At 46.6% G+C, this 27,140-nt stretch overlaps 1 protein-coding gene across 1 annotated transcript in view; it reads right to left on the reverse strand.

Annotated features, from left to right (window-relative positions):
• Nucleotides 1-839: 839 nt before the first annotated feature.
• The window catches only part of SLC26A7 (solute carrier family 26 member 7), a 99,836-nt gene continuing 73,535 nt past the window's right edge, over nucleotides 840-27,140 (reverse strand). Inside the window, exons 16-18 of the mRNA XM_075316260.1 lie at nucleotides 10,550-10,604; nucleotides 10,363-10,469; nucleotides 840-2,674 (exon numbers count right to left, since the gene is read on the reverse strand). Of these exons, the coding sequence (XP_075172375.1) occupies nucleotides 2,630-2,674; nucleotides 10,363-10,469; nucleotides 10,550-10,604 (207 nt within the window). The 3' untranslated portion in view covers nucleotides 840-2,629. The remainder of the gene's footprint in view (nucleotides 2,675-10,362; nucleotides 10,470-10,549; nucleotides 10,605-27,140) is intronic.

Below are 27,140 nucleotides of genomic sequence, written 5' to 3' on the forward strand. Positions count from 1 at the left end.
CTTGATAAGAATTGAAGGCCAGACCCCTCCAGGGACTGCACAAGGGTCCCATCTAATGGTGTGGGAGACCTGGTTGCTATGTGTCTGTGCGTACACACCTCATTCTGGCCTTTGGAATTACCTGGGAGCACTTTCCCTGCATGGGTGCAGTACTCAGTGGTGCCTGACCAGGTCAGGGGCGCCACAACAGCAGCTCAAAGAATGTCCTATTCCCATGCAGCCGCTGGGGAGACACTGCGGACCTCCACATCAGGCGGCCCGATGGTACCCCACTGTCTGCTGCGTGCACCTGCCCCTACATACAGCTCTGCTCCTCGCCACTTGCCCCTGGGGAGCCGAAGAATGAAAGAGGAGGGTCCCGGGCTGCCAGCGTTTTTAGGCCCCCTGTGTGCTTCCGCTCACTGGATGCATCCTCTGGCGCACATACATCTAAAGCAAGGCAGGTGCTGGGTCAGCGGTCCCCAGCCAGCCCCTACTCTGCCCCACTGACCCTGCCTCCAGTCCAACACATGGAATTTGCATGTTTTGCCGATTACCGTAGCATGCAATTTAGCCATGTATAGAATCCTAAGCTACACTGCCGGGTCCCTCTACTGCGGCTGTGCTGTAACTGGGGCCCAGTGAAGAGGGGGGCCTGGCCGGACCGGGTCTTTTAAAGCTAAGTAATTGCCCTGGGTTCTGCCGGATCCCCCATACACCAGTCATGGTTGTAATGCCCTGAAGGCGGCCCTGCATGTGCCCAAACATCACATATACAGGTTATTGCCGTATGGGGGAGACCTAACGCAATAAACTACAAGGTACTATTTTTATTATTAGCTTTATTTCGGCATCACTGGGCTATCACTGGCAAATGTCCAGCTAAGTTATGACTGAAAATGGAGTGACAAATCCTAAAATGACATTTTGCAAAGAGGGAAACACAGCAATCATGAAGTACAGACAGTCAAAACTGTAATTCTAAAATAACTACTAATACTTGATTAATTAATTAAATACTTTTGTCTCAGATTTAAAACGTAAAATAGAAACAAGTGAAGAAATAAATACTGTATTTCAGTCATGTGGAGCCTCGATATTGGAGAGGACCAATGGAGACATCTGCTGGCAGTAATAATGTACTACACCCAAATGCTTTTTTTATTATTATTATTATTATTATTATTATTATTATTATTATGTTTTTTATTCTGATTTTTATGAAACAGGGAGATTACAATATAGAGGACAAATAAATACCAAAAGTTGCCAGTGAAAAGTAATCAATGTAGTAAAAAAGAAATAGCAGAATATTCCTTCATATGTTGTGGATGTCAGTAAAATGGAGTGGACAGTTGAAATCAAAGACTTTATCATCTTGATGTAGCTTCATTGTATGACATCTTGCTTTTTTGGGTCAGCAATGCTGTGTTCACACATTGAATAAATCCTGTGTTTTCTGCAGGTGTTTGCACCAAACTACACAATAACAATCTTCTCTGGTTATTGCATTTATGCTGCTATTTTATGTTTTATCTCCTTTATTTCATGCATTTTTGGTGTACAGATGTGAACCCGCGCTTTTAAGTGTTTTTATGTTTCAGAACATTCTGCACTGAAAAACGTAAGGCTACTTTCACCCTGCTTTTCCTCTCCCCATTCAGAGGTCCCGTTGGAGCTTCCATCAGAACCCAACGCAAAATGGGTTTCAGATGTATGCACCGAATGGGCCACTGACCATAATGCTGCAGACGGAGTCACTGTGTGCTCTGTCATGCACCATTTTTGGGAGTATACGCCTATTGGAGGCTGACACCCAGACATAGTAGACTGCGCCATTTTAATAGTAGTTTCATAGGAACAAAAAAATCTGACTTTTTTTTCACCTTTAGGGACAAACAATTGTGCTTAAAAGTTTACATACCCCGGCAGATTTTTTGCTTTCTTGGCCTTTTTCCAGAGAATATGAATGATTTCCCCTCATGGTTAGTGGTTGGGTGAAGCCATTTATTTTCAAACTACTGTGTTTTCTCTTTTCAAACCATAATGACAACCAAAATAACATCCAAATTACCCTGATCAAAAGTTCACATGCCCCAGTTCTTAATACCGTGTATTGCCCCCTTTTAACATCAATGACAGCTTGAGGTCTTCTGTTGTAGTTGTGGATGAGGCTCTTTATTTTCTCAGATGATAAAGGTGGCCATTCTTCTTTGTGGCATTTGCACAGTAATGGCTTTCTTCTGGCGAATCGACCATGCAACCCATTTTTCTTTTTCTACAAGTGCCTCGTTATCGTGCATCTTGAAACAGCCACACTGCTAGGTTTCCAGTGAGTCCTCTATTTCAGTTGATGTTATTTGTGGGTTTTTCTTTGCATCCTGAACAATTTTCATGGCAGTTGTAGTTCACTCCTAGAGACCAAAAGGGATCCATGATGGCATAAACAGTGAATATTTTCTTTTTAAAAGGCTCAAACAACACGTTTCGGCCCCTAAAGAGCCTTCATCAGGTTAGGTAGCTAAAGAGATTTTTTTGATTTTTTTTTTTTTGAAAAATCATTGTTCTTCGTATTCATCAAGCAGGAAAAACAAAAAAAAAACCAATAACAAAAACAGAATAAATAATGTCCATTAGTCCGGCTCTGATCCTATGCATCAGATGAGTTGAGAACTTCCAGACTGGATCCACCGCACTAGAAAATGCAAAATTGTAAAAATCAGAACCAACTGAGAAAGGTAAACTTTACCTCCAAATTCAAGGTCACATAGTAAAGGAAATAATGTCCATGGTAGTAGAAATAAATAAAACATCAAATTACCCATAATATCCATTTATATTACCATTTACTTTTTACTGACAACCATAATTCTCCACCTAAAGAGGATATTGGGCAACTGTACTATGAGCAATGCTCCAATATATTCTAGCGTCATCTGTTCTCTGTATACAATCCATACGTTTAACCCCTTCCACTATCTCCACTGTCGGCTTTCAGATCCCACACCAGTCATTACGGCTGCTGCATCTGTAAAGTCACCTGGTAAACTGCTTAATTATTGCACTGTTGTAAAGATCCTAGAGTTGGAGAAAGACATAATGTATAGTGGATTTCTCCTTTATCACCACCAGGTGGCACTGCATTCCAATAAATATGGCCAAAAATGTCATTTACTTATATTTATCCAATAAAAGAAAAAATGCTACTGTCCGGCCTTATCAACATTGCACTCATGGTGAATAAAACACCTTGGATGAGGCCGGAGAGCTGCATGTTTTTTCTTTTATTGGATTTTTCAATGTATTTCTGGAACTGGCCAATTTACTGCCTGCACCCATTCTGAAGAGATGTGATTAGAAAGAGCGCAGCTTCTTTTTCTGAGTATTATACATACAGTAGAAAAAAGACGTATACATACACTGTCTAAAAATACACATATACATGTTTTTTTCTCACTATCTGACATTAAATCAGAATAAACCTTTCCTGTTTTAGGTCAATTAGGGACCAAAATTATTTATATTTGCCAAATGCCAGAATAATGAGAGAGAGAGAATGTTTTAAGGCATTTTTATTCCTTTCTGCAAAGTCAGAGGTTTACATACACTAACAGTACTATGCATTTTAACAATATGTGACAGCCCATATGATGATGTCATGTCTTTGAAAGCTTCTGATAGGGTTATTGGCAACATCTGAGTTAATTAGAGACACACCTGTGGATGTAGAATAATCCACACCTGATACACACTGCTTCTTTGTGTAGCATCATGGGAAAGTCAAAAGAAATCAGCCAAGATCTCAGAAAAAGAATTATGGACTTGCACAATTCTGGTTCATCCATGGGTGCAATTTCCAGATACCTGAAGGTGCCTCATCATAATGGATGCGACAGTCCCAGGGCAGCTGCGGGCTGATATTCTCGGCTGCGGGAGGGGGGTGGGGGCATTAACCATGACCCTCGCCCTCCCCAGCCTGAGAATACCGGGCCGCCGCTATGTGTTTACCTCCGCGTTTTTTATTTTTATATGTCCGTTTGATTTCTATGTGTATTCTATTTGTCTGTGTATGAGTGTGATGTGTGTGTTTTCTATGTCTGTGTCTGTGATGTGTGTGTTTACTCTGCTCCGCTTCCTCTTCCTGTCATAATGACATCACTTCCCTGCAAAACGCATGCAGTGATGAGCATTACCGCAGGTAAACCGCAGCTATACAGAGGGTATACCGCACATCATTTGCTACCTGCGGTATACCCGCGGTATTTCGCGATTACATTACAGTGAATGGAGTGAAATACAGCAGTTACCTGCGGAAAAGAAGTGACATGCACATTTTCTCAAGAAATTCTGCAGAAAGAAATTTCTTGAGAAAAAAACGCAGTGTGCGCACAGCTATTTTTTTTTCCCACAGCCAACCTTTAAAACCATAGTCACCTCCCTCAGGCTTTGATGTACACACCAGGGGGCATGGCCAGGCGGTTGGACATGCCCACCGAGGAGTTCACAGGTCCTGAGGCAGGAGAAACCAGTTAGTCTGAGATTAAGTTGGAGTGTGGAGGAGTCAAGTTCAAGTGCAGAGGCAGACCTGTACCCAGGTCTGCCCCAGTCTAACACCAGGTGTCTGGGTTGGAGCCCAGTCACCTCTGGCTAGGAGGCATACGGTGGCCTCAGCCTGCAGGAGCCAGGAAGACGGCTCGGTGGAACCGTAAGGGACCGGGACAGGGTAGTGGCCCGCCGGTACCAAACCGGTGAACCGACTGGAAACTGGAGCACAAAAGGGAGTACTTAGACCCTGAAACTCGTTCCAGAAACCAGTGGACCCGGTTAATTAACTGATTGAGGTCTGGACTTTAGGTCCTTTCCCGCACAAGTCCCGACTGAAGACAACAGCCCACCGAGGGGGATAAACGCCACCGCTCAGGCTTAGAGATCCCACGGGCCAGCGTCTGCGGGCAAACGGGCTCTCCCGATACACAACGCCGGGGAGCGGGCTCCCGTTGCTGAAGCACGGGTTGCCCACAGCTACAAAGAAGGTGCAGGAGAAAGGCGGAGACCACCAACCCGATTGGGGAACCAGACGCAGCCGGCTGCGGGCACCGACCACCGTCTTTTTGGTTTACCAGAGACTCTTGTGCATCTGTAATAGTGAGTACAACTGTGCCCTCGGGCCACGCATCGCCCTGCACCGCCAAGCACCCACATACCATACCCATCAGGTCCCGGGGCCATCACCCCTGCCAACGGAGGGGGTAACACCTTAGCTGCGCACCATCTTCCCCGGGCGTTTAGTAAAGAGCAGCGGTGGTGTCTCAATTCACCACAACCCGTGGGTGGCGTCACGAACTCTAACAAAAACCACGGCCTCGGCCGTAACCCTAAGAAACCCCCTTCAAAGGGCCAGCCCCTTTCAGAGCGAAGTGACCCCCGGTCCGGAGGCGCTCGAGCCACCCACCAACGAGCCTGGATCCGAGCGGCTCCGCTGCTGCAGCCGAGCGCGGGGCGGTAAACATCGACTTCTGGCGTCACGAACAGGATACTTACCTAATCACCTACCTGGTGAAGTGCGCCTTGAAGTGGAAGTCAGCGGTGACCCGTTGAAAAATTTCAGAATCCGCCATCTTGCCGCCATCTTTTGGCGCGAAGATTCCCGCCAAAGCCTTCTTCCCCGCGAAAAGAGCGCGACAGTTGAAGCCCCACCCCCTGGGAACTCAGCCGTGCAGCAAAGTGAGCAGTCGAAAAGTAAAACTGCCCTGCAGAAAAAGGGAGTGCCGAGAAAAGACCAAGGGGGAGCAGATGGAGGATGTCTGCTCCCAAGCCTGATGCCGGCCTCGCGCCGATAGCTGGAGCGGCGATGCCCGCAGAGAATGCTGCCGGCGAGGAGGAGGTTACAGTTCCCGCTCCGGTCTCAGGAGCGGCGGATCCAGAAGCTCCGATGGTGACTCACCGTGCGGCAGCTGGCAGCGAACCGCCTGCCGCAGGAAGGATGTCAGTCCCGGCAGACCGCCCGGCCGTGACGGGAATGGCGCCCGGCCCGGAGGACCCCGTAGGCGCCAACTCAGAATCGGAGATGACAAATAGCAGCAGCTCAGGGGACGACACGGAGTGCGTCTCGGAGGATGAGCCCCCGCTCATCATTGGCGTATTCGGAAATACGATGATGGCGCTCTGCAGGTACTGTCGGCAGCTAGAGCACTTTGCATGTGCCCTGAAAATGGCCGGCCTTAAAGGAGCCGGAACCCGCCGCAAGTTCAAGTTTTGAAGTTTTAATGTGTTAAATGAAGGACCTGCTCCCGTTGAATCTCGACCTTTGTTGAACGTCCCCAAGTTCTCCGGGAAACGCCATCCCGCATATGGGGGGAGAAGGAAGAGGACCCTGCCCGACTTGTTGAACGCCACTGCGGTTGGAGCCACAGAGGGCGCCATCAGGGGTCGGAGCCCCTGGTGGAGGATGGCAGGGGAGTTAAGAGGAGCAGAGACAGTTGCCGTTACAGAGCCCAGCCTACCGTACCCGCACTGCAAGCAGTGGAAGACGGGGTCTTTTTGGACAGTGTCACCAAGAGTGAAGTGGCATTGGGGACCCGTGCTGCCCTGTGGTGGACTGAGGGAAAGTTGCTGGAGGAGGCTGCGTCGGCAGCAAAGTTAAAGTGTTTTAAATGGACCATCCTTTCATATCTGCAGTCTCTGGAGAGGCTGGTTGGAGGAAGGGCCTGCGGCAGAGTAGGCCGGGGTCCCGTCACCATGCAAACCGGTGATTACCCTCCGAGGCCAGGGGTCCCCCGGACGTGGGGCCTCTGAGAGACTGCCGGGTATGGAACTTTGTACCCGGCCCGTTGTGGGCAACACCGGACCCGTGCCCGATTCCTGTACTGGGGAAATGGGGTGCTGACCTGTTCTTAGAGGCAGCATCAAAGCGTATGTTTCCTTGGGTGGGCAAATGAAAGGACCCAGTTCCGTCCCGTTCCCGTTTAATAAAAATGTTTTTTTTTATATTCTGCAATGTTAAAGTAACATGCTTGGAGCCCAGTCACCTCTGGCTAGGAGGCATACGGTGGCCTCAGCCTGCAGGAGCCGGGAAGATGGCTCGGTGGAACCGTAAGGGACCGGGACAGGGTAGTGGCCCGCCAGTACCAAACCGAGGAACCGACTGGAAACCGGAGCACAAAGGGAGATACTTAGACCCTGAAACTCGGTCCAGAAACCAGTGGACCAAGTTAATTAACTGGTTGAGGACTGGACTTTAGGTCCTTTCTCGCCCAAGTCCCGACTGAAGACAACAGCCCACCGAGGGGGATAAACGCCACCGCTCAGGCTTAGAGATCCCACGGGCCAGCGTCTGCGGGCAAACGGGCTCTCCCAACACACAACGCCGGGGAGCTGGCTCCCATTGCTGAAGCATGGGTTGTCCACAGCTACAAAGAAGGTGCAGGAGAAAGGCGGAGACCACCAACCCGATTGGGGGACCAGACGCAGCCGGCTGCGGGCACCGACCACCATCTTTTTGGTTTACCAGAGACTCTTGTGCATCTGTAATAGTGAGTACAACTGTGCCCTCGGGCCACGCATCGCCCTGCACCGCCAAGCACCCACATACCATACCCATCGGGTCCCGGGGCCATCACCCCTGCCCATGGGGGGGGTTAAAACCTCAGCTGCGCACCATCTTCCTCGGGCGCCTAGTAAACAGCAGCGGTGGTGTCTCCATTCACCACAACCCGTGGGTGGCGTCACGAACTCTAACAAAAACCACGGCCTCGGCCATAACACTAAAAAAACCCCTTCAAAGCGCCAGCCCCTTTCAGAGCGAAGTGACCACCGGTCCGGAGGCGCTCAAGACAGCCACCAACGAGCCCGGATCCGAGCGGCTCAGCTGCAGCCGAGCGCGGGGCGGTACACACGCTCCCTCAAAACGTTCAACATTTGTGGCATTGTGCTCTGTCATAAAACTGCACATTTTAGAGTGGCCTTTTCTTGTCACCAGCTTAATGCAAACCTGTGCAATCAACATCTTGATATGCCACATCTGCGGGGTGGACGGATTATCTCATCAAATGAGAAGTGCCCACCAACACAGACAAATTTTTTAACAATATTTATATTTTTGTTCAATATATATATATATATATATATATATATATATATATATATATATATATATATATATATATACAGTACAGACCAAAAGTTTGGACACACCTTCTCATCTCTAGAACAACTATTAAGAGGAGACTTTGTGCAGCAGGCCTTCATGGTAGAATAGTTGCTAGGAAACCACTGCTAAGGACAGGCAACAAGCAGAAGAGACTTGTTTGGGCTAAAGAATACAAGGAATGGACATTAGACCAGTGGAAATCTGTGCTTTGGTCTGATGAGTCCAAATTTTAGATCTTTGGATCCAACCACCGTGTCTTTGTAGAAAAGGTGAACGGATGGACTCTACATGCCTGGTTCCCACCGTGAAGCATGGAGGAGGAGGTGTGATTGTGTGGGGGTGCTTTTCTGCTGACACTGTTGGGGATTTATTCAAATTTGAAGACATACAGAACCAGCATGCCCACTACAGCATCTTGCAGCGGCGTGCTATTCCATCCGGTTTGCGTTAAGTTAGACCATAATTTATTTTTCAACAGGACAATGACCCCCAAACACACCTCCAGGCTGTGTAAGGGCCATCTGACTAAGAAGGAGAGTGATGGGGTGCCAGAATTGAACCGAATCGAGATGGTTTGGGGTGAGCTGGACCGCAGAGTGAAGGCAAAAGGGCCAACAAGTGCTAAGCATCTCTGGGAACTCCTTCAAGACTGTTGGAAGATCATTTCGGTGACTACCTCTAGCAGCTCATCAAGAGAATGCCAAGAGTGTGCAAAGTAGTATAGAAAGCAAAAGGTGGCTACTTTGAAGAACCTAGAATATAAGACATATCTTCAGTTGTTTAACACTTTTTTAAGTATCTCACTCCACATGTTTTAATTCATTCAGTTTTGATGCCTTCAATGTGAATCTACAATTTTTAGAGTCATGAAAATAAAGAAAACTCTTTGACTGAGGAGGTGTGTCCAAACTTTTGGTCTGTACTGTGTGTGTGTGTGTGTGTGTGTGTGTGTGTATATGTATGTGTGTATATATATATGTGTGTATATATATATATATATATATATATATATATATGTGTGTGTGTATATATATATGAGATGCTGGCAGCTATACATTCACCCTTCTGGAGTGCTGCACAGAAAATGTATGATTACTTACAGCCATTTAAATGTCTGCTACCCTGGCTCATATATGGGATCCAAAGCAGAGGACCTGCCTTTGTAATGTCCATGTACCCTAGTATACTGTATGTTGGCAAATTGACGGAACTTAGACAATTTGGCCAAATATGATTCCTGTCATTGGTGATATCAGACCACTGGGTGCTGCACACAGAATTCTGTTGCAATAAAAACCTTATAAAGTAAAAAAAGGAACGTGGATATAATAAAGTGGAATGTAAATTGGCAGCTAATAGAAAAAAAAGTCCCTCGTTCTGCTGGTTGATTCCCAATCTTAGGGATATATGATAATTTGTTATTTTTTAGAGTACCCCTTTAAGCATTTTTTATAAATGATTATAAAAGGTGATATCATCTTGTTAATGGGTAATACTTGTAAAAATAAGAAACTTTGCAATTTACTTGTTATTTAATATCCTTTTTAAGGACGGAAGGATTTTTAATTTGATTGTTTACTGCTCGTCGTCCAGGACGAAGCACGGTTGCTGCGAAACGTGCGTCAGTGTGTGGGGACGCCGCACCATCATTTTACTTGGACTTCTGTTTGCCGGTAATATTATATGTGGCTTGAATGACCATTTATATTTGCTTACATAGGCTATTACACTTGTGATTGTACAATATTCTCTTTTACTGATTACAGCTATGTTGGTTATTTTCTTGCTGCATATATCTTTGATATACTACATCTGGTTTTTATATTTATATAGCCTTATTTTAAGGTTTGCATGTCCTTTACTTAATTACTGTAGGTGCCAGGTCCCCTATATCAATTCCATCTGTCACTTTGGTTGGTCCATTTATTTTAATGGTTGTAATAAAGATTTATTCATAATTTTTCATGAATTTTGGGCTTGCATTGGCTTATTGGTGGGTTTGTAGGATTTATCCATTAAGCCTTCCATACTGGTTGTGATTTTGGTGTTGCTCTCCACCGATATTGCAGAGGCAAAGCTTTCTCTCCTTGCAGCATCAGAGAGTGCAGTGTTCAGACCCTGCCACCCACCCGAACTGTCAACTAATCAGGAGAGTAAGTAGAAAGCCGGGAGGCGGAGGAGCTGTGCACTCCGTACAAGAAATTGAGAAATCCCTTTAAGATGAAACATTTTACCGGTTTTAGTTTCACGGCATCGAGTGCAGTTTTTATTGTACTGAAGAAATGTTCCCTCTTTGGACCACAGTCTGAGCCACAGAACATCAGCGCCTTCACTAGTGACGCTGCAAGAAAAATACACCCTGTGATCTATAGGAAGACACAACAGACAGCTCTCCATATAAATATAATGGATGTTACTTACCACTGCAGCCTGAGAAGAGCACATTAGTGTCCAATTCTCCCAGATCCTGGAATATCTAAAAATACATAGAAAGGCTAGCAACACAATGTGATAAGATATTTTATTCAAAGCAATCTTTTACTTTTACTGAGCTGTTATTAGAGGCGGCTAAAACTACACATACTCCATAAATAGCAGTCAGCGACTAACGATCACTCCTAGTTTCCCCCATACACATGGACGCTCGGTTTGGTTGAGTGTGCATGTGATCTAAATGGAGACATATGAGGAAGTTGCTGAAAGACACTTGTGACGAAGAAGCAAAAGGACAAAATACAAATGATTGGGGCTTTCAGGGGGAATTATTTTTTTTGGAGAGGGGGGATTGTTACTTAAAGAGGATACTCAAGGGTATTTGTTGCTTGAAAGGGACACTTGGGATATTACAGTGCCTTGCAAAATTATTCGGCCCCCTTGAATTTGTCAACCCTCATTTCAGGCTTCAAACATAAAGATACAAATTTTAAATTAATTTTGAAGAATCAGCAACAAGTGGGACACAATTGTGAAGTTGAACGGATGTTTTTTGCTTATTTTAAACCTTTTTTTATAGTAAAAAACTGAAAAGTGGGGCGTGCAATATTATTTGTCCCCTTTACTTTCAGTCCAGCAAACTCACTCCAGAAGTTCATTGAGGATCTCTGAATGATCCAATGTTGTCCTAAATGACTGATGATGATACACAGAGGAGGAAGTCTCCAGGCTCCTATCCTCTTCTCGTCCTACCACTTGCCCTACTGATCCCTTCCCCTCACCTCTACTCCAGTCCCTCTGTCCGGTTGTCACCACTCACCTAAGTAAAATCTTCAATCTCTCTCTCTCTTCTGGTATCTTCCCTTCCTCCCTAAAACACTCTATCATTACTCCATTATTAAAAAAACCCTCCCTTGATCCGTCCTGCACAAGCAGCTACAGACCAGTCTCCAATCTCCCCTTCATCTCCAAACTCTTGGAGCGCCTGGTCTACTCTTGCCTCACCCGCTACCTTTCCACTCACTGTCTTCTAGATCCTTTATAGTCTGGCTTCCGCCCTTTACACTCAACAGAAACTGCCCTTGTCAAAGTGACCAATGACCTGTTGACAGCAAAACATAACGGTGACCACTCTCTGCTTATCCTTCTTGACCTTTCTGACACCTTTGACACTGTTGACCACCATCTCCTTCTTTCTATGCTCCATTCTATCGGCCTAAAAGACACTGTTCTTTTCTGGTTCTCTTCCTATCTTTCTGGCCGCTCATTCAGTGTATCATTTGCTGGCTCCACTTCTTCTCCTCTTCCTCTTACTGTTGGGGTCTCTCAAGGTTCAGTCCTTGGCCCTCTTCTTTTCTCCCTCTACACTGCCCCAATTGAAATGACCATCAGCAGATTTGGCTTTCAGTACCATCTTTATGCTGATGACACACAGCTATACACCTCATCCACTGAGCTCACCCCCGCTGTACTACAGAACACTAGTGACTGCCTGACTGCAGTTTGCAATATCACGTCTGGTCTCTATTTGAAACTTAACCTTTCAAAAACTGAACTTCTTCTTTTTCCTCCATCTTCCAACCTTCCTAAACCTGACATCTCCCTCTCTGTGTGTGGCACAATGATAAGTCCTAGGCAGCAGGCCCACTATCTGGGTGTTCTACTTGACACTGATCTCTCATTCACCTCCCACATACAATCTCTTGCCCGCTCCTGCCGCTTGCACCTCAAGAACATATCTAGAATCCGCCCCTTTCTCACAATGGAAACGACAAAAACCCTCACCGTGGCCCTGATCCACTCTTGCCTTGACTACTGTAACTCTCTATTAATTGGTCTCCCCCTAACTAGACTCTCTCCTCTACAGTCCATCCTTAATGCAGCAGCCAGGGTCACCTATCTGGCTAACCGCTACTCGGATGCCTCTGCTCTGTGCCAGTCATTGCACTGGCTGCCCATATATTATAGGATCCAATTCAAATTGCTTGTCCTCACCAACAAAGCTCTCCACAGTGTGGCACCCCCTACATCTCCACCCTCCTCTCTGTCTATCACCCCACCCATTCTTTACGCTCTGCAAATGACTTTCGACTAACATCCACACTAATTTGAACCTCCCACTCCCGGATCCAAGACTACTCCCGAGCTGCACCAACCCTCTGGAACGCTCTACCACAAGAAGCTAGGACAAATCACAACTTACTCAGCTTCAGACGCACCCTAAAAAAGCATCTTTTTAGGGCGGCCTATCACACTCCCTAGCCAAACTAAATTCAGTCCCTCTACAACTTCTCACAACATAACCCCACGTCAAACTCCATGGCACCCAAATGCATCTCAAGGTTCTGGGCAACTGGTCCAGGAAACCATTATCTATCCCCCATTTCCTTGAGATGGCTGGATTGCCATTGTAAATAAGCACCTGTACCTTGCCCCCCCCCCCACACATCTTATTGTAGATTGTAAGCTCTCATGAGCAGGGTTGTCTTTTTTTACCATCTAAATATTGTATTTTCCATAACTGTTACTTGCTTGTATATGATCCTCCTGAATTGTAAAGTGCTGCGGAATATGTTGGCACTATATAAATAAAGATTATTAATTATTATTATTACATATAAGCCACCTGTGTGTAATCATTCTCTGTATAAATGCACCCGCTCTGTGATAGTCTCAGTGTTCTGTTTAAGGCTACATTCACATGACCGTTCCGTTTTTGCGGTCCGCAAAAAAAGTCAGTTTTTTTCACGGATGCATCCCTGTGGCATCCGTGTGACATCCGTTCCGTTCCGTATACGGTCCGTGTGTCATCCGTGTGCCTTCCGTTTTTTTTTGTGGACCGCAAAAAACAGAAGCAGCAAGAAAGATAAATAGATGAGTATATATAGAGATGGATAGATAGATATAGAGACAGAGAGATAGATAAATACAGTGCTGGCCAAAAGTATTGGCACCCCTGCAATTCTGTCAGAGAATACTCAGCTTCTTCCTGAAAATGATTGCAATCACAGATTCTTTGGTATTATTATCTTCATTCAATTTGTCTTCAATGAAAAAAAAAAAAAAAATTGTCAAAAAGCCAAATTGGATATAATTCCACACCAAACATAAAAAGGGGGTGGACAAAAGTATTGGCACTGTTTGAAAAATCATGTGATGCTTCTCTAATTTGTGTAATTAACAGTACCTGTAACTTATCTGTGGCACCTAACAGGTGTTGGCAATAACTAAATCACACTTGCAGCCAGTTGACATGGATTAAAGTTGACTCAACCTCTGTCCTGTGTCCTTGTGTGTACCACATTGAGCATGGAGAAAAGAAAGAAGACCAAAGAACTGTCTGAGGGCTTGAGAATCCAAATTGTGAGGAAGCATGAGCAATCTCAAGGCTACAAGTCCATCTCCAAAGGCCTGAAAGTTCCTGTGTCTACGGTGCGCAGTGTCATCAAGAAGTTTAAAGCCCATGGCACTGTGACTAACCTCCCTAGATGTGGAAGGAAAAGAAAAATTGACGAGATATTTCAACGCAAGATTGTGCGGATGGTGGATAAAGGACCTCGACAAACATCCAAAAAAGTTCAAGCTGCCCTGCAGTCCGAGGGTACAACAGTGTCAACCCGTACTATCTGTCGGCGTCTGAATGAAAGGGACTGTATTGTAGGATATCCAGGAAGACCCCACTTCTTACCCCGAGACATAAAAAAGCCAGGCTGGAGTTTGCCAAAACTTACCTGAGAAAGCCTAAAATGTTTTGGAAGAATGTTCTCTGGTCAGATGAGACAAAAGTAGAGCTTTTTGGGAAAAGCCATCAACATAGAGTTTACAGGAAAAAAAAAAAGAGGCATTCAAAGAAAAGAACACAGTCCCTACAGTCAAACATGGCGGAGGTTCCCTGATGTTTTGGGGTTGCTTTGCTGCCTCTGGCACTGGACTGCTTGACCGTGTGCATGGCATTATGAAGTCTGAAGACTACCAACAAATTTTGCAGCATAATGTAGGGCCCAGTGTGAGAAAGCTGGGTCTTCCTCAGAGGTCATGGGTCTTCCAGCAGGACAATGACACAAAACACACTTCAAAAAGCACAAGAAAATGGTTTGAGAGAAAGCACTGGAGACTACTAAAGTAGCCAGACCTGAATCCCATAGAACACTTGTGGAGAGATCTCAAAATGGCAGTTTGGAGAAGGCAGCCTTCAAATCTCAGGGACCTGGAGCAGTTTGCCAATGAAGAATGGTCTAAAATTCCTGCAGAGTATTGTAAGAAACTCATTGATGATTACCGGAAGCGGTTGTTCGCAGTTATTTTGGCTAAAGGTTGTGCAACCAAGTATTAGGCTAAGGGGTACTTTGCACGCTGAGACATCCCAAGCCGATGCTGCGATGCCGAGCTCGATAGTCCCCGCCCCCGTCGCAGCTGCGATATCATTGTGATATCTGCCGTAGTGAATATTATCACTACAGCAGCTTCACATGTACTCACCTGGTGTGCGACGTCGCTCTGGCCGGCGAACCGCCTCCTTGTTAAGGGGGCGGGTCGTGCGGCGTCACTGCGACGTCACGCGGCAGGCGGCCAATAGGAGCGGAGGGGCGGAGATGAGCGGGATGTAAACATCCCGCCCACCTCCTTCCTTCCGCATATCCTACAGGAGCCGCAGTGACACAGGTAGGAGATGTTCCTCGCTCCTGCGACTTCACACACAGCGATGTGTGCTGCCGCAGGAACGAGGAACAACATCGGACCGTCGTGTCAGCGTAATTATGGAATTCGCCGACGCTACACCGATGATACGATAACGACGCTTTTGCGCTCGTTAATCGTATCATCTAGGATTTACACACTACGATATCACCTACAATGCCGGATGTGCGTCATTTTCAATTTGACCCCACCGACATCGCACCTGCGATGTCGTAGTGTGCAAAGTACCCCTAAGGGTGCCAATACTTTTGTCTGGCCCATTTTTGGAGTTTTGTGTGAAATGATCAATGATTTGATTTTTGTTTCATTCTCTTTTGTGTTTTTTCATTGCAAGCAAAATAAATGAAGATAATAATACCAAAGAATTTGTGATTGCAATCATTGTCAAGAAGAAACGGAGTATTATCTGAAAGAATTGCAGGGGTGCCAATACTTTTGGCCAGCACTGTAGATAGATAGATGAGAAAGACATATATAATGTAACCCGCATATTCTAAGCTGGCACCCTTTGAGGACTTTCATGTGGCACTAAAGGGTGCTTAGCCTTGTAATTAGCCAAAAAAATAAATAAATAATTAAAGAAAAACGACGTGGGGTCCCCCTATCTTTTGTAGCCAGCTAGGGTAAAGCAGACGGCTGCAGCCTGCAAACCACAGCTGACAGCTTCACTTTGGCTGGTAATCCAAAACAGAGGGCACCCCAAGCTGTTATTTTAAATTAAATAAATAATTTAAAACAAAAAACACGGGGTCCTCCCCAAATTGGATCACCAGCCAATGTAAAGCAGACAGCTGTGGTCTGCTATTCTCAGACTAGGGAGGTCTGTTTTTGGACACTCCCCAGCCTAAAAATAGCAAGCTGCAGCCACCCCAGAAGTGGCGCATCCATTAGATGTGCCAATCCTGGCGCTTTGCCCCAACTCATCCCATTGCCCTGGTGCGGTGGCAAACGGGGTAATAAATGGGGTTGATGCCAGATGTGTAATGTCACCTGGCATCAGGCCCTGGGTTAGTGATGTCAAGCGTCTATCAGATACCCCAACCCAATCAGTAATGAAAAAAATAGACAACAAAAAAAGTTTTATTTGAAAAAACACTCCCCAAAACATTCCCTCTTTCACCAATTTATTGAAAAGAACAATCAAATCCGGGTCCAGCGTAATCCAATAAGGGGGTCACACGACGATCCTTACCATAGTCAATATCCCAGTCAATGAAGAACAGAATGTTCCCCATTGGCTGGGAGAGTAGTGAAGTGACCTGAGCTAACATCAATAGGTGCAGGGGATGATGAGCACTGCTGTCAGGTCAGGAGGATAGATGAGATCATTACCTGCTGTGACGATCTCCTGCACTCCTGATGTCAGCGCTGTCACTGCCTTCCATTGCCCGCTGCGTTCACAGCGAAGAATCGCGGGAGTCCGTGACGTCACCGCTAGAGACAGTCTCGGACCGCTCGCGAGACATGATGTAAGAACGCAGCGGGCATAGAAGGCAGTGACAGCGCTGACGTCAGGAGTGCAGGACATCATCACAGCAGGTAATGATCTCATCTAACCTCCTGACAGCAGCGCTCGTCATCCCCGCGGCTGCCCGCACTGCAGTGTGAGAAGCTGATGATACTACAGTGCGGGCAAACACTGACACGCTGCAGTGCGAGCATCCACGGGGCTGGCAGGGAGTGGGACACAGACTGCAGGGGCACCCGACGGAGGTCACACGGAAGTGCTTCCGTGCGGCTTCTGGGGATTTTGCAGGCCCATTGACTTGTACTGAGTCACGGTCCGTTATTATGGAACAGAATAGGACCGGACTTACGGCATCCGATGTGCTTTTTTGTAGGATCAGATGCATTCCGTGTGTCATCCGATCCTACACAAAAGACATTGAAAAGATGGTCGTATCCGTGGGTCCATAAAAACACAGGAACTGACCAGGACAAACGGAACGGTCATGTGAATGAGCCCTAAAGAGCAGATAGCATCATGAAGACCAAGGAACATAACAGGCAGGTTCGAGATTTCCATCATTTTAAACATCCCAAGGAGCACTGTGCAAGCGATCATATTGAAATGGAAGGAGTATAATACCACTGCAAGTCTACCAAGACCCGGCCGTCCCTCAAAACTTTAATCTCAAACAAGGAGAAGACTGATCAGAGATTCAGCCAAGAAGCCCATGATCACTCTGGATGAACTGCAGAGATCTACAGCTAAACAACCAATACCATAATACACGATAGCATTCGTGCCATAATCAGCATATGGAAAAAGCCATATACAGAGAATGATTGTAACAATTAGAAAGAGAAATCTGTACAAAGGCTTAGTGGTTTGAAAAAGTATATAAATTTTATTAAGTGAAAAATACATACATTACATATTAAAACTTGTAGAGACAAGTGATGAGTACCACTATATGGCGCCCTCACAGCACGCTGGTATGCAGATAGAAAAACAACTCAGTGGCAAAAAGGTCACAATGAACAACCAAATGGCATCATAATGTAAGTCCAATGACTAACAGGCATGAACCGTGCTGCAGCCGTAACTACTACCACAAATATCCTTTTTAAGTGCAAATATAAATACAAGCACGGAATGCCTGATCACATGATTTTAGCATACTTAAAGCGTGGTGTGAGAGTCCAGACCCGACCTATAGGTTTCGATAATCCTTCTTCCGGGGGTGGAAGAAGGATTATCGAAACCTATAGGTCGGGTCTGGACTCTCACACCACGCTTTAGGTATGCTAAAATCATGTGATCAGGCATTCCGTGCATGTATTTATATTTGCACTTAAAAAGGATATTTGTGGTAGTAGTTACGGCTGCAGCACGGTTCATGCCTGTTAGTCAGTGGACTTACATTATGATGCCATTTGGTTGTTCATTGTGACCTTTTTGCCACTGAGTTGTTTTTCTATCTGCATACCAGCGTGCTGTGAGGGCGCCATCTAGTGGTACTCATCACTTGTCTCTACAAGTTTTAATATGTAATGTATGTATTTTTCACTTAATAAAATTTATATACTTTTTCAAACCACTAAGCCTTTGTACAGATTTCTCTTTCTAATTGTTAGAGATCTACAGCTGTAGTGGGAGAATCTGTCCATAGGACAACAATCAGTCGTACACTGCACAAATCTGGCCTTTATGGAAGAGTGGCAAGAAGAAAGCCATTTCTTAAAGATATCTATAAAAAGTGTGATTTAACGTTTGCCACAAACCACCTGGGAGAAACACCAAACATGTGGAAGGTGCTCTGGTCAGATGAAACCAAAATCGAACTTTTTGGGAACAATGCCAAATGAAATATTTGGCGTAAAAGCAACACAGCTAGTCACCCTGAACACACCATCCCCACTGTCAAACATGGTGGTGGCAGCATCATGGTTTGGGCCTGCTTTTCTTCAGCAGGGACAGGGAAGATGGTTAAAATTGATGGGAAGATGGATGGAGCCAAATACAGGACAATTCTTGAAGAAAACCTGTTGGAGTCTGCAAAAAAACCTGAGACTGGGACGGAGATTTGTCTTCCAAGAAGACAATGAGCCCAAACATAAAGCAAAATCTACAATGGAATGGTTCACACATAAACGTAGCCAGGTGTTAGAATGGACAAGTCAAAGTCCAGACCTGAATCCAATCGAGAATCTGTGGAAAGAGCTGAAAACTGCTGTTCACAAACGCTCTCCATCCAACCTCACTCAGATCAAGCTATTTGCAAAGGAAGAATGGGCAAGAATTTCAGTCTATTGATGTGCAAAACTGATAGACACATACCCCAAGTGATTTGCAGCTGTAATCGCAGCAAAAGGTGGCACTACAAAGTATTAACTTAAAGGGGACGAATAATATTGCACGCCCCACTTTTCAGTTTTTTATTTTTAAAAAAGTTTAAAATAAGCAATAAATTTCGTTCACCTTCACAATTGTGTCCCACTTGTTGATTCTTCACCATAACATTAAAATTTTTATCTTTATGTTTGAAGCCTGAAATGTGGGAAAAGGTTGACAAATTCAAGGGGCTGAATACTTTTGCAAGGCACTGTATAACTTTCAAGGAAGTGTGCCGCCCCAGCAGCGTATCGAACCGCTCTGATCTGGAGGTAGTGTCCGTTCATGGCTCCAGTGTCTCCAAACCCGGGGGCTTAGGGGCCACACTCTAAAGTAAAAGGGGACTATTTAAAGGGGAGTTATAGATTGTGACGCCACCCGTGGTGTGTGGTAATTGGGAGTACTGCCGCTGCCGTTGGGCATACCCGGGGTGATGGAGTGGGGCAGCAAGGTGTCGTTGACCTCCACGGGTAGGGGTAGGCCCCGGGATTCTGGATGGTGATACTCGGTGCCGTGAAGGGGGAAAATCACTCAGGTACTCACTCAGCCAATAAGCAGACGCTGACAACTGGGTAAACAAAGTCTCTGGGTGCCTCTGCCGCTCAAAGGGGAGCTCGTCCAGGTCCCATCTCTTGCAGTGCTGCCTGGCGATCCGTGACCTGCCTCCTGGCACAATGTTTAAATTCACCGTAGTGGCCCAGTAGTCTGGAACTTGCTGGGCCCCGCTCCCCACTGTGGCTAAGTGTGGGAGCCTGCTCTCAGGGCTCACATTTGGGATTTCAGTGGGCCGCTTGCTTGGAAAGCCCTATCCCCCTCGTTGCGCTAGTGCTCCGATTCTGGAGTTAGTGAGTTAGTGGGAACAGTCCATAAAGGCTCCGTTCTCCGCAGGTCAATTGCCGGGTGGCCTGAAGCTTCTCCCCGACCTAGGGTCTGTGTACCCCGCCGTGCCTTCGGTCCCAGACCGGTGATAGGACTAGGCTGCTGACCGTCCTCTGTGACAGGTCCAGGTACCTAGCCTCAAGCCCCTGCGACCTGGGGTCTGACTCCTTTAGGTCCAGACCACCGTCTGCAACCTAGTCAGCTTCTACTGGGAGCCGCTACTCCCAGCTTCCTCTGAACACCTCTCAGCTCAAGGGCTACCTCACTTTATCTCTTCCACTTCACTCCTCACCTCCCCTTCCTGACCCCTATGTGGGCGACCCTATTCCGCTTAAGCCGACCACTGGTGTGCCTGGTGGGTGTGGTGCAGGGTGTATCTAGGATTTGATTTGCTGTTAGAGGCAACACTGCAAGATGGGGACCCAGAACCATGAGGGATCTGAATACTGCACTGAAGAGAAAGAGCGTGCAGTACCCTGTGAAGACCTGAATAGTCCAGAGGCGTCACATTCCCCCTTGGTTAAACGTAGCTCGTCCTCGAGCTACAGAACATCCAGAGGTTTATTTCTGTAACTAGGAAAAAGCAAAAAGAAATAACATTTTTATTAACAGGTTCCCATCCCTCACAGGGGAGGCACATCACTTAAACGTTGCATTAACTCTTAGAGTTCATCTTTAATAAATACAGTGGAACGCTACCGGTTTCATGGATAGCGGAGGCTTAACCTGCTCTGTTGCAGCCTCTTCCTGCAACAGTCCAGTCCCAACGTCCCGAAACCCATTAACCCGCTACCCAAACAACCTGAACCCCAGTGGTTCCTAATTGGTTCCATGACAGGGTTAAAGTTCCGGATTTAAAAATGACGACTCTAGTAGCAGTCTGTGCTGGCCGCAACCAGTCCCGCAGCCATGGTCCATTTTTACTACCATTGTATAAAGAAAATGAAGTCAATGCACCAGGTGCAAACATCATATCAACTTTCTTAATCTGGTAAAGTACTCTGTTGACTAAAACCGGTAATCATCATTTTGCATATAAACACCACTTATCATTGCTCAAGAAAAATAACAAACTATGAAAAACAATAAAAGAAAGCATGTATTTTTAACATTTTTAACTTTAGATGGCCTAGTGCCGCTATCATTAATGCTTATAATCTACTTCGAAGGCTGGCATGACCTTCTCATCGATCATGACGAGCCTCTTCACATCTAGGGCATACCAGCCTCGCTCTCCACAATGCCGGGTATAAGACACCACCTCTCCCGGTTCCAGGCTGTGGCCCGGATGCACCCTCAGGAGATGCTCCTCTACATCTCTCCGGGAGACAAACACTTCCTACGTGAGGCCCGCTTCCATAATGAACCCCCACCCTTTATCGGGGTCGAAGCGCCTCACCAGACCACGGTACCGCGGCCCTTGGACACGGAAGGTTGCCTTTCTCAGGTGCTCCTTTTCTCTTTGGGTACGGGCAGCAATCTCCCGTCATCGCTGATCTCTGGTTGTTACTTCCATGTGTATTTTCTGTAGTTGCTTTTCTCTTTCCCAGTAAGGGGCATCAGCGTCCGGCCTCGCCTGCCTCACAGTAGCTCTCGAAGATGGACTCCTGCGGCCCCAGCAGCCGCCGGGATGCCGCGCGGTGGCGGAGCTGGTAGCTCCTCAGGTTCCGCCTCCACCATCATAGAAACAAGGATCGACTGCTCCGCAGCCGGGGGTACAGAGTCCAGGTGCTCCGTATCAAGGTACGGGCCCGGTGATGCGGCCAAGTCTGGTCGGGCCGGTGTTGGGGTAGCCGCTGTCGTGGCCTGGTCGGGTGCTTGAGTCGGAAGCTCTGCAGCTTGCTCCTGGTAAATGGGGGCTGAAGGTTCCGCTGCCGGAGTTGGGATAGACAGTTCGGCGTCTGTTGATGACAAGGGTGACGGTGGCGGAGTGCTTGCAGCGGGCGGGGGTAGACCGGATCCCTTAGCCGCATAGGCCGGATCTATCGGATCAACTGGGACTGGGTAACTGCTTACCCATTCCTCACGTGGGACTTCTATCTCACGGGCTCGCACCGCCATTGCCTGGCTCCTCATCTCTTCCCTCCAGTGGTCCAGAATAAAGAGGAACTGCGTCCGCGTCCTCCTGCAGAGTTGTTCCGTCTCCTCCTCGATCCAGGTCGCAGTCCCAGGAGCAGCAGTCTCGTGCAGCCGCCATCTTGCCTCTGCGGTACCCAGGAACGTTATGGCAAAGTCCTGGCGTCCCTGCTCCACTTCCGCTGTTACATGCCATCACGCCCCTTCGGTTTTCACTAGCCACTCACTGTTGCGCTGGGGCCCTCTGGGATATTCCGGTTCCAAGCAAACTCTCAGGACGAATGGCGGGGCTTCAGCTTCGCGCGCTTTTGGTCAAGAAGACGGCATTTTGGTGCAAAGATGGCGGAAAATGACGGGAACAGGACTTTTGACACGCAGTTTCGCTCTTCAAGGTGCACGTCACCCAGGTTAGTGGCTCCTGTCCGAATCCTGTTCGGGGACGCCAAGTTTTTAGAGGGTGTGCTGCCCCAGCAGCAGATCGAACCGCTCTGATCCGGGGGTAGTGTCTGTTTGTGGCTCAAGGGTCTCCGGAACCAGAGGCTTAGGGGCCACACTCTAAAGTAAAAGGGGACTATTTACAGGGGAGATATAGGTTGTGACGCCACCCGTGGTGTGCGATAATTGGGAGTACCGCCGCTGCCATTTGGAGTACCCGGGGTGATGGAGTGGGGCAGCAAGGTGTCGTTGCCCTCCACGGGTAGGGGTAGGCCCCGGGATTCTGGATGGTGATACTCGGTGCCGTGAAGGAGGGAAATCACTCAGGTACTCACTCAGCCAATAAGCAGATGCTGGCAACCGGGTAAACAAAGTCTCTGGGTGCCACTGCCACTCAAAGGGGAGCTTGTCCGAGTCCTGTCCCCTGCAGTGCTGCCTGGTGATCCGTGACCTGCCTCCTGGCACAAAGTTTAAATTCACCATAGTGGCCCAATAGTCTGTAACTTGCCGGGCCCTGCTCCCCACTGTGCCTAAGTGTGGGTCCTGCTCTCAGGGCTCACACTTGGGATTTCAGTGGGCCGCTTGCTTGGAAAGCCCTGTCCCCCTCATTGCGCTAGTGCTCCGATTCTGGAGTTAGTGGGAACAGTCCATAAAGGTTCCATCCTTCGCAGGTTAATTGCCGGGTTGCCTGAAGCTTCTCCCCAACCTAGGGTCCGTGTACCCCGCCGTGCCTTCGGTCCCAGACCGGTGATAGGACCAGGTTGCTGACCGTCCTCTGTGACAGGTCCAGGCACCTAGCCTCAATCCCCTGCAACCGGGGGTCCGACTCCTCTAGGTCCAGACCACCGTCTGCAACCTAGTCAGCTTCTCCTGGGAGCCACTACTCCCAGCTTCCTCTGAGCTCCTCTCAGCTCGAGGGCTACCTCACTTCACCTCTTCCACTTCACTCCTCACCTCCCCTTCCTGACCCCTAGGTGGGCGAACCTATTCCGCTTAAGCCATCCACTGGTGTGTCTGGTGGGTGTGGTGCAGGGTGTATCTAGGATTTGATTTGCTGTTGGAGGCAACACTGTAAGATGGGGACCCAGAACCATGAGGGATTTCAATACTGCACTGAAGAGAATGAGCGTGCAGTACCCTATGACAACCTGAATAGTCCAGAGGCGTCACAGAAGCGTATGAGATATTATTATGTGCTATGTAGCAAAGTGAGGGCTTTACAACTTTCTATATCACACGATTATTTTTAGGGGCCCGCTCTATCTGGTGCACTGTCTTTGTAGCATTAATTGGTGGAGGGGTAATCATACTAATGACAACATTTTTGAAGTATTGGGTTACTGGTCCACGCCGGAAGAGCAGACAGGATGGGGAGGTTGTGCAGATTGGGAATCAATGAGGATGGTGCTGGGAATATGAAAAGTCAGATGTGTCTTTGTTGTACTCTCTGCAGATGAGTCCTGGCTGGATGAGGTTGTTATGTCTGACCCGATGAAAAACACAAAAAAAATTAACTTCTCCATCAGAAAGAACGTCAGCTGTAAGTCACTATAGTGTATATATCTGTACTGTAATCTCAGTAATATGGTTGGCAGGACTGGATCTACCACTATACAGTCACTAAATGGCGGTAATATCAGCACTTTTTAATAGCACTTTTTTCTTTTCTTTTCTTTTTTCCATTTAGTAAGCGCTTATTGCATTTCAGTGATTATGTTGTGGCATGGGTATGATGGTATTATTGGTCTTTGTATAATGTGTGTTATGTAGAGATAATGTACTCACTGTGTAGTGGTAATGGTAGTGACATAGTGTAGCGGTATTGTTTTGGCTTTGTATAGTAGTAATTTTGGTATTATTGGTCTTTGAATATTCAAATTTTCTCTCCAGGACAGGAGACAAACTCTAGCGCAGCGACACCTATTGGAAGTAGCGATCCTAAAAGTTAAATGTGGATTTTTAACAATCCTTTACAAATAACTTAGGATATATATGCCAGATCAGAATCCCAATTTGCAGCCACGGTGTTTCGGGGTGCTTGCCCCTCGTCAGTGCAAAGTATGGGGTGTCTGATCTGGCTATGAGAAGCTTTGTGGGATCACGGGGGAACACTATTCTCCTTATGGAGACTTTGCAAGCCAGTCTGACTGGATGCTAGTAAGGGGACTTATAGCTGCCATGCCCCTCTGCAAAATATTCAAATTTTCTCTCCACGACAGGAGACAAACTCTAGCACAGCGCCACCTATTGGAAGTAGCGATCCTAAAAGTTAAATGTGGATTTTTAACAATCCTTTACAAATAACTTAGGATATATATGCCAGATCAGAATCCCAATTTGCACACAATTTGGTCTTTGAATAGTGTGTTTTAGTGTTAGCAATTGTGGTATACTGTAATTAAAATTAAAATAAGACCTACCCAGAAAATAAATAAGAAATTTTCAGCCTTTTTGGAATATACTTAAAATATAAGTCCTACTTTATTGCAGAAGCACAGCTAGAGCTTATTTTTGAAGTGTCCAGGCAACTATAAAATTTAAGAATACAGCAGGACACCTCATTAAAGAATAAGATACCCCCAAAAGAGAGAAGACAGACCTCAAACAACTACAGCTGGCAAGTGCCTACAGTGGATGGGCTCTCCCACAGAGATCTGCGTTGCTGTCACGTCCCTCGCTATTCCACTCACACAGTAAGGCTATGTCCGCACGTTGCTTTTTACCTGCTTTTTACCTGCTTTTTTGCTGCTTTTTCAACTGCAGCGTTTAATGCCAAAATAGTTGTGTTCTGCTTTTCAAGCAAAGTCTATGGGAATTTGGGTTTCTTGTCCGCACTATGCAGTTCAAACTGCAGCCTTTTTGTTGCAGAACTTTGGTCAAAAACTCAGCTTTGCAGTGCAAAACCCAAATGGCAAAAACAATTGACATGTCAGTTGTTTTTGCCATTTGGGTTTTGCACTGCAAAGCTGAGTTTTTGACCAAAGTTCTGCAACAAAAAGGCTGCAGTTTGAACTGCATAGTGCGGACAAGAAACCCAAATTCCCATAGACTTTGCTTGAAAAGCAGAACACAACTATTTTGGCATTAAACGCTGCAGTTGAAAAAGCAGCAAAAAAGCAGGTAAAAAGCAGGTAAAAAGCAACGTGCGGACATAGCCTAACACTCCGCACTCACTAGTGATACTGCTAGAAGAAAGTCTCATGGAAATCGTATAGTCACACCCTTGCATATCAACCTGGGAAATCAGAAAGATAGTGGAATTTCTTTGGAGACCGGCGTATTGGTGGCATCTGTGATGCCTGGTAGTCCTGCTGCCAAAGAAGGATCTCTCACCATTGGTGACAGAGTAGTAGCTATTAATGGTATATCGTTGGAAAACAAATTTATTACAGAATGTGAGGCTTTACTCAGGAGCAGTCGGGAATCACTCAGCATCTCTCTGGTAAAGGTCTTTCCACCTAATACATCTTGGAGTGGATAAAACCTCTTTGAAAACCTGAAGGATTCTTGTCGTATTCTCCCTCCAAACATTCAAGCCCAGAATAAAAGAAACCTAAAGAATAATAGCTCAACACAAACTGATATCTTTCGCACGGACATTCTTGATCATAAGAAAGAGATAGGCGATGGCAGTGGATCAGAGAGAGCACTTCAGTTGAGCTGCCACAGTCACTCTGAGCACAGCTTGGGGTCTATAGGTGGAGATACATTTGTGGGACATGGCTATGCATTGCTTGAAGAGGAAAGTAGACCTCTGGGGTATACTGATGCAATCACTGACCCTTTGGTTGAGACGTCCACGGGCAAGAGGAGTAGTGTCACATGGCCAAAGGTTATGGTAAGCCCCGGGCACTCCGAAAGTGAGTTCACAGTCTTTAAAAGACCAAGACAGAGAAAGTCCATGTTTGATCCAGAGACTTTCAAGAGGCCTCAGACACCTCCAACACTAACTTTTATGACATCTCACTCATCTCAGCCTTCAAAAGTAGATAGGCCACCCTCCCCTCCAACACCCCTCAAACGCAGTGATTCTATCAAGTTTAAACATAGACACCAGTCCAGTTCTGCATCCGATTCCACTCTTACTGCTGGTTCACGACCTACTAGTCCTTTACCAACTTCCCTTCCTAATAGTGCTCATGATAGTACCCATAAAATCCATCAAAATAGAGGGGTTGGAAAGTGCTGAAGAGAAGATGAGGTAGATTGTTCTTTGACCGGCTGCAGAGGAAGTGGAGCTGTGGAAAGCTGCTTGCAAAGGGCAGAAGAGCCAGAAGTGAAGAGGCCCAGACCTTTGTCCGCACCAGCCTTAAAACACAGATTGGCACCTACGTTTTCTCCTAGTTCAGAAGACCGCCTTTCCCCTGAAATAAATCATGAGTGGGTTAGGTTCTCTCCGAACCGTTCCCTCCGCCATAGTGACATTTTTGCATCTACTTTGTATGGATCTGGTATGTCAGGTACTGTACCTCGGAGCCTTGCTCCGTGTCCTGCTGTTACCGCAGTTTTAAGGAATCCAATCTACACCACTTGGAGTCATCGTGTGCCATCTAATAATTGTCCATCCTCTACAGGCCAGGTCTGCTCTCAGTAAGCACCACCATGCATGTGCATGCACCAAAGTGCTCAACATCATGGCAGATTAAGCTTGGA

The sequence above is a fragment of the Anomaloglossus baeobatrachus genome, chromosome 6, assembly GCF_048569485.1.
Source record: "Anomaloglossus baeobatrachus isolate aAnoBae1 chromosome 6, aAnoBae1.hap1, whole genome shotgun sequence".
NCBI classification, from domain to species: Eukaryota; Metazoa; Chordata; class Amphibia; order Anura; family Aromobatidae; genus Anomaloglossus; species Anomaloglossus baeobatrachus.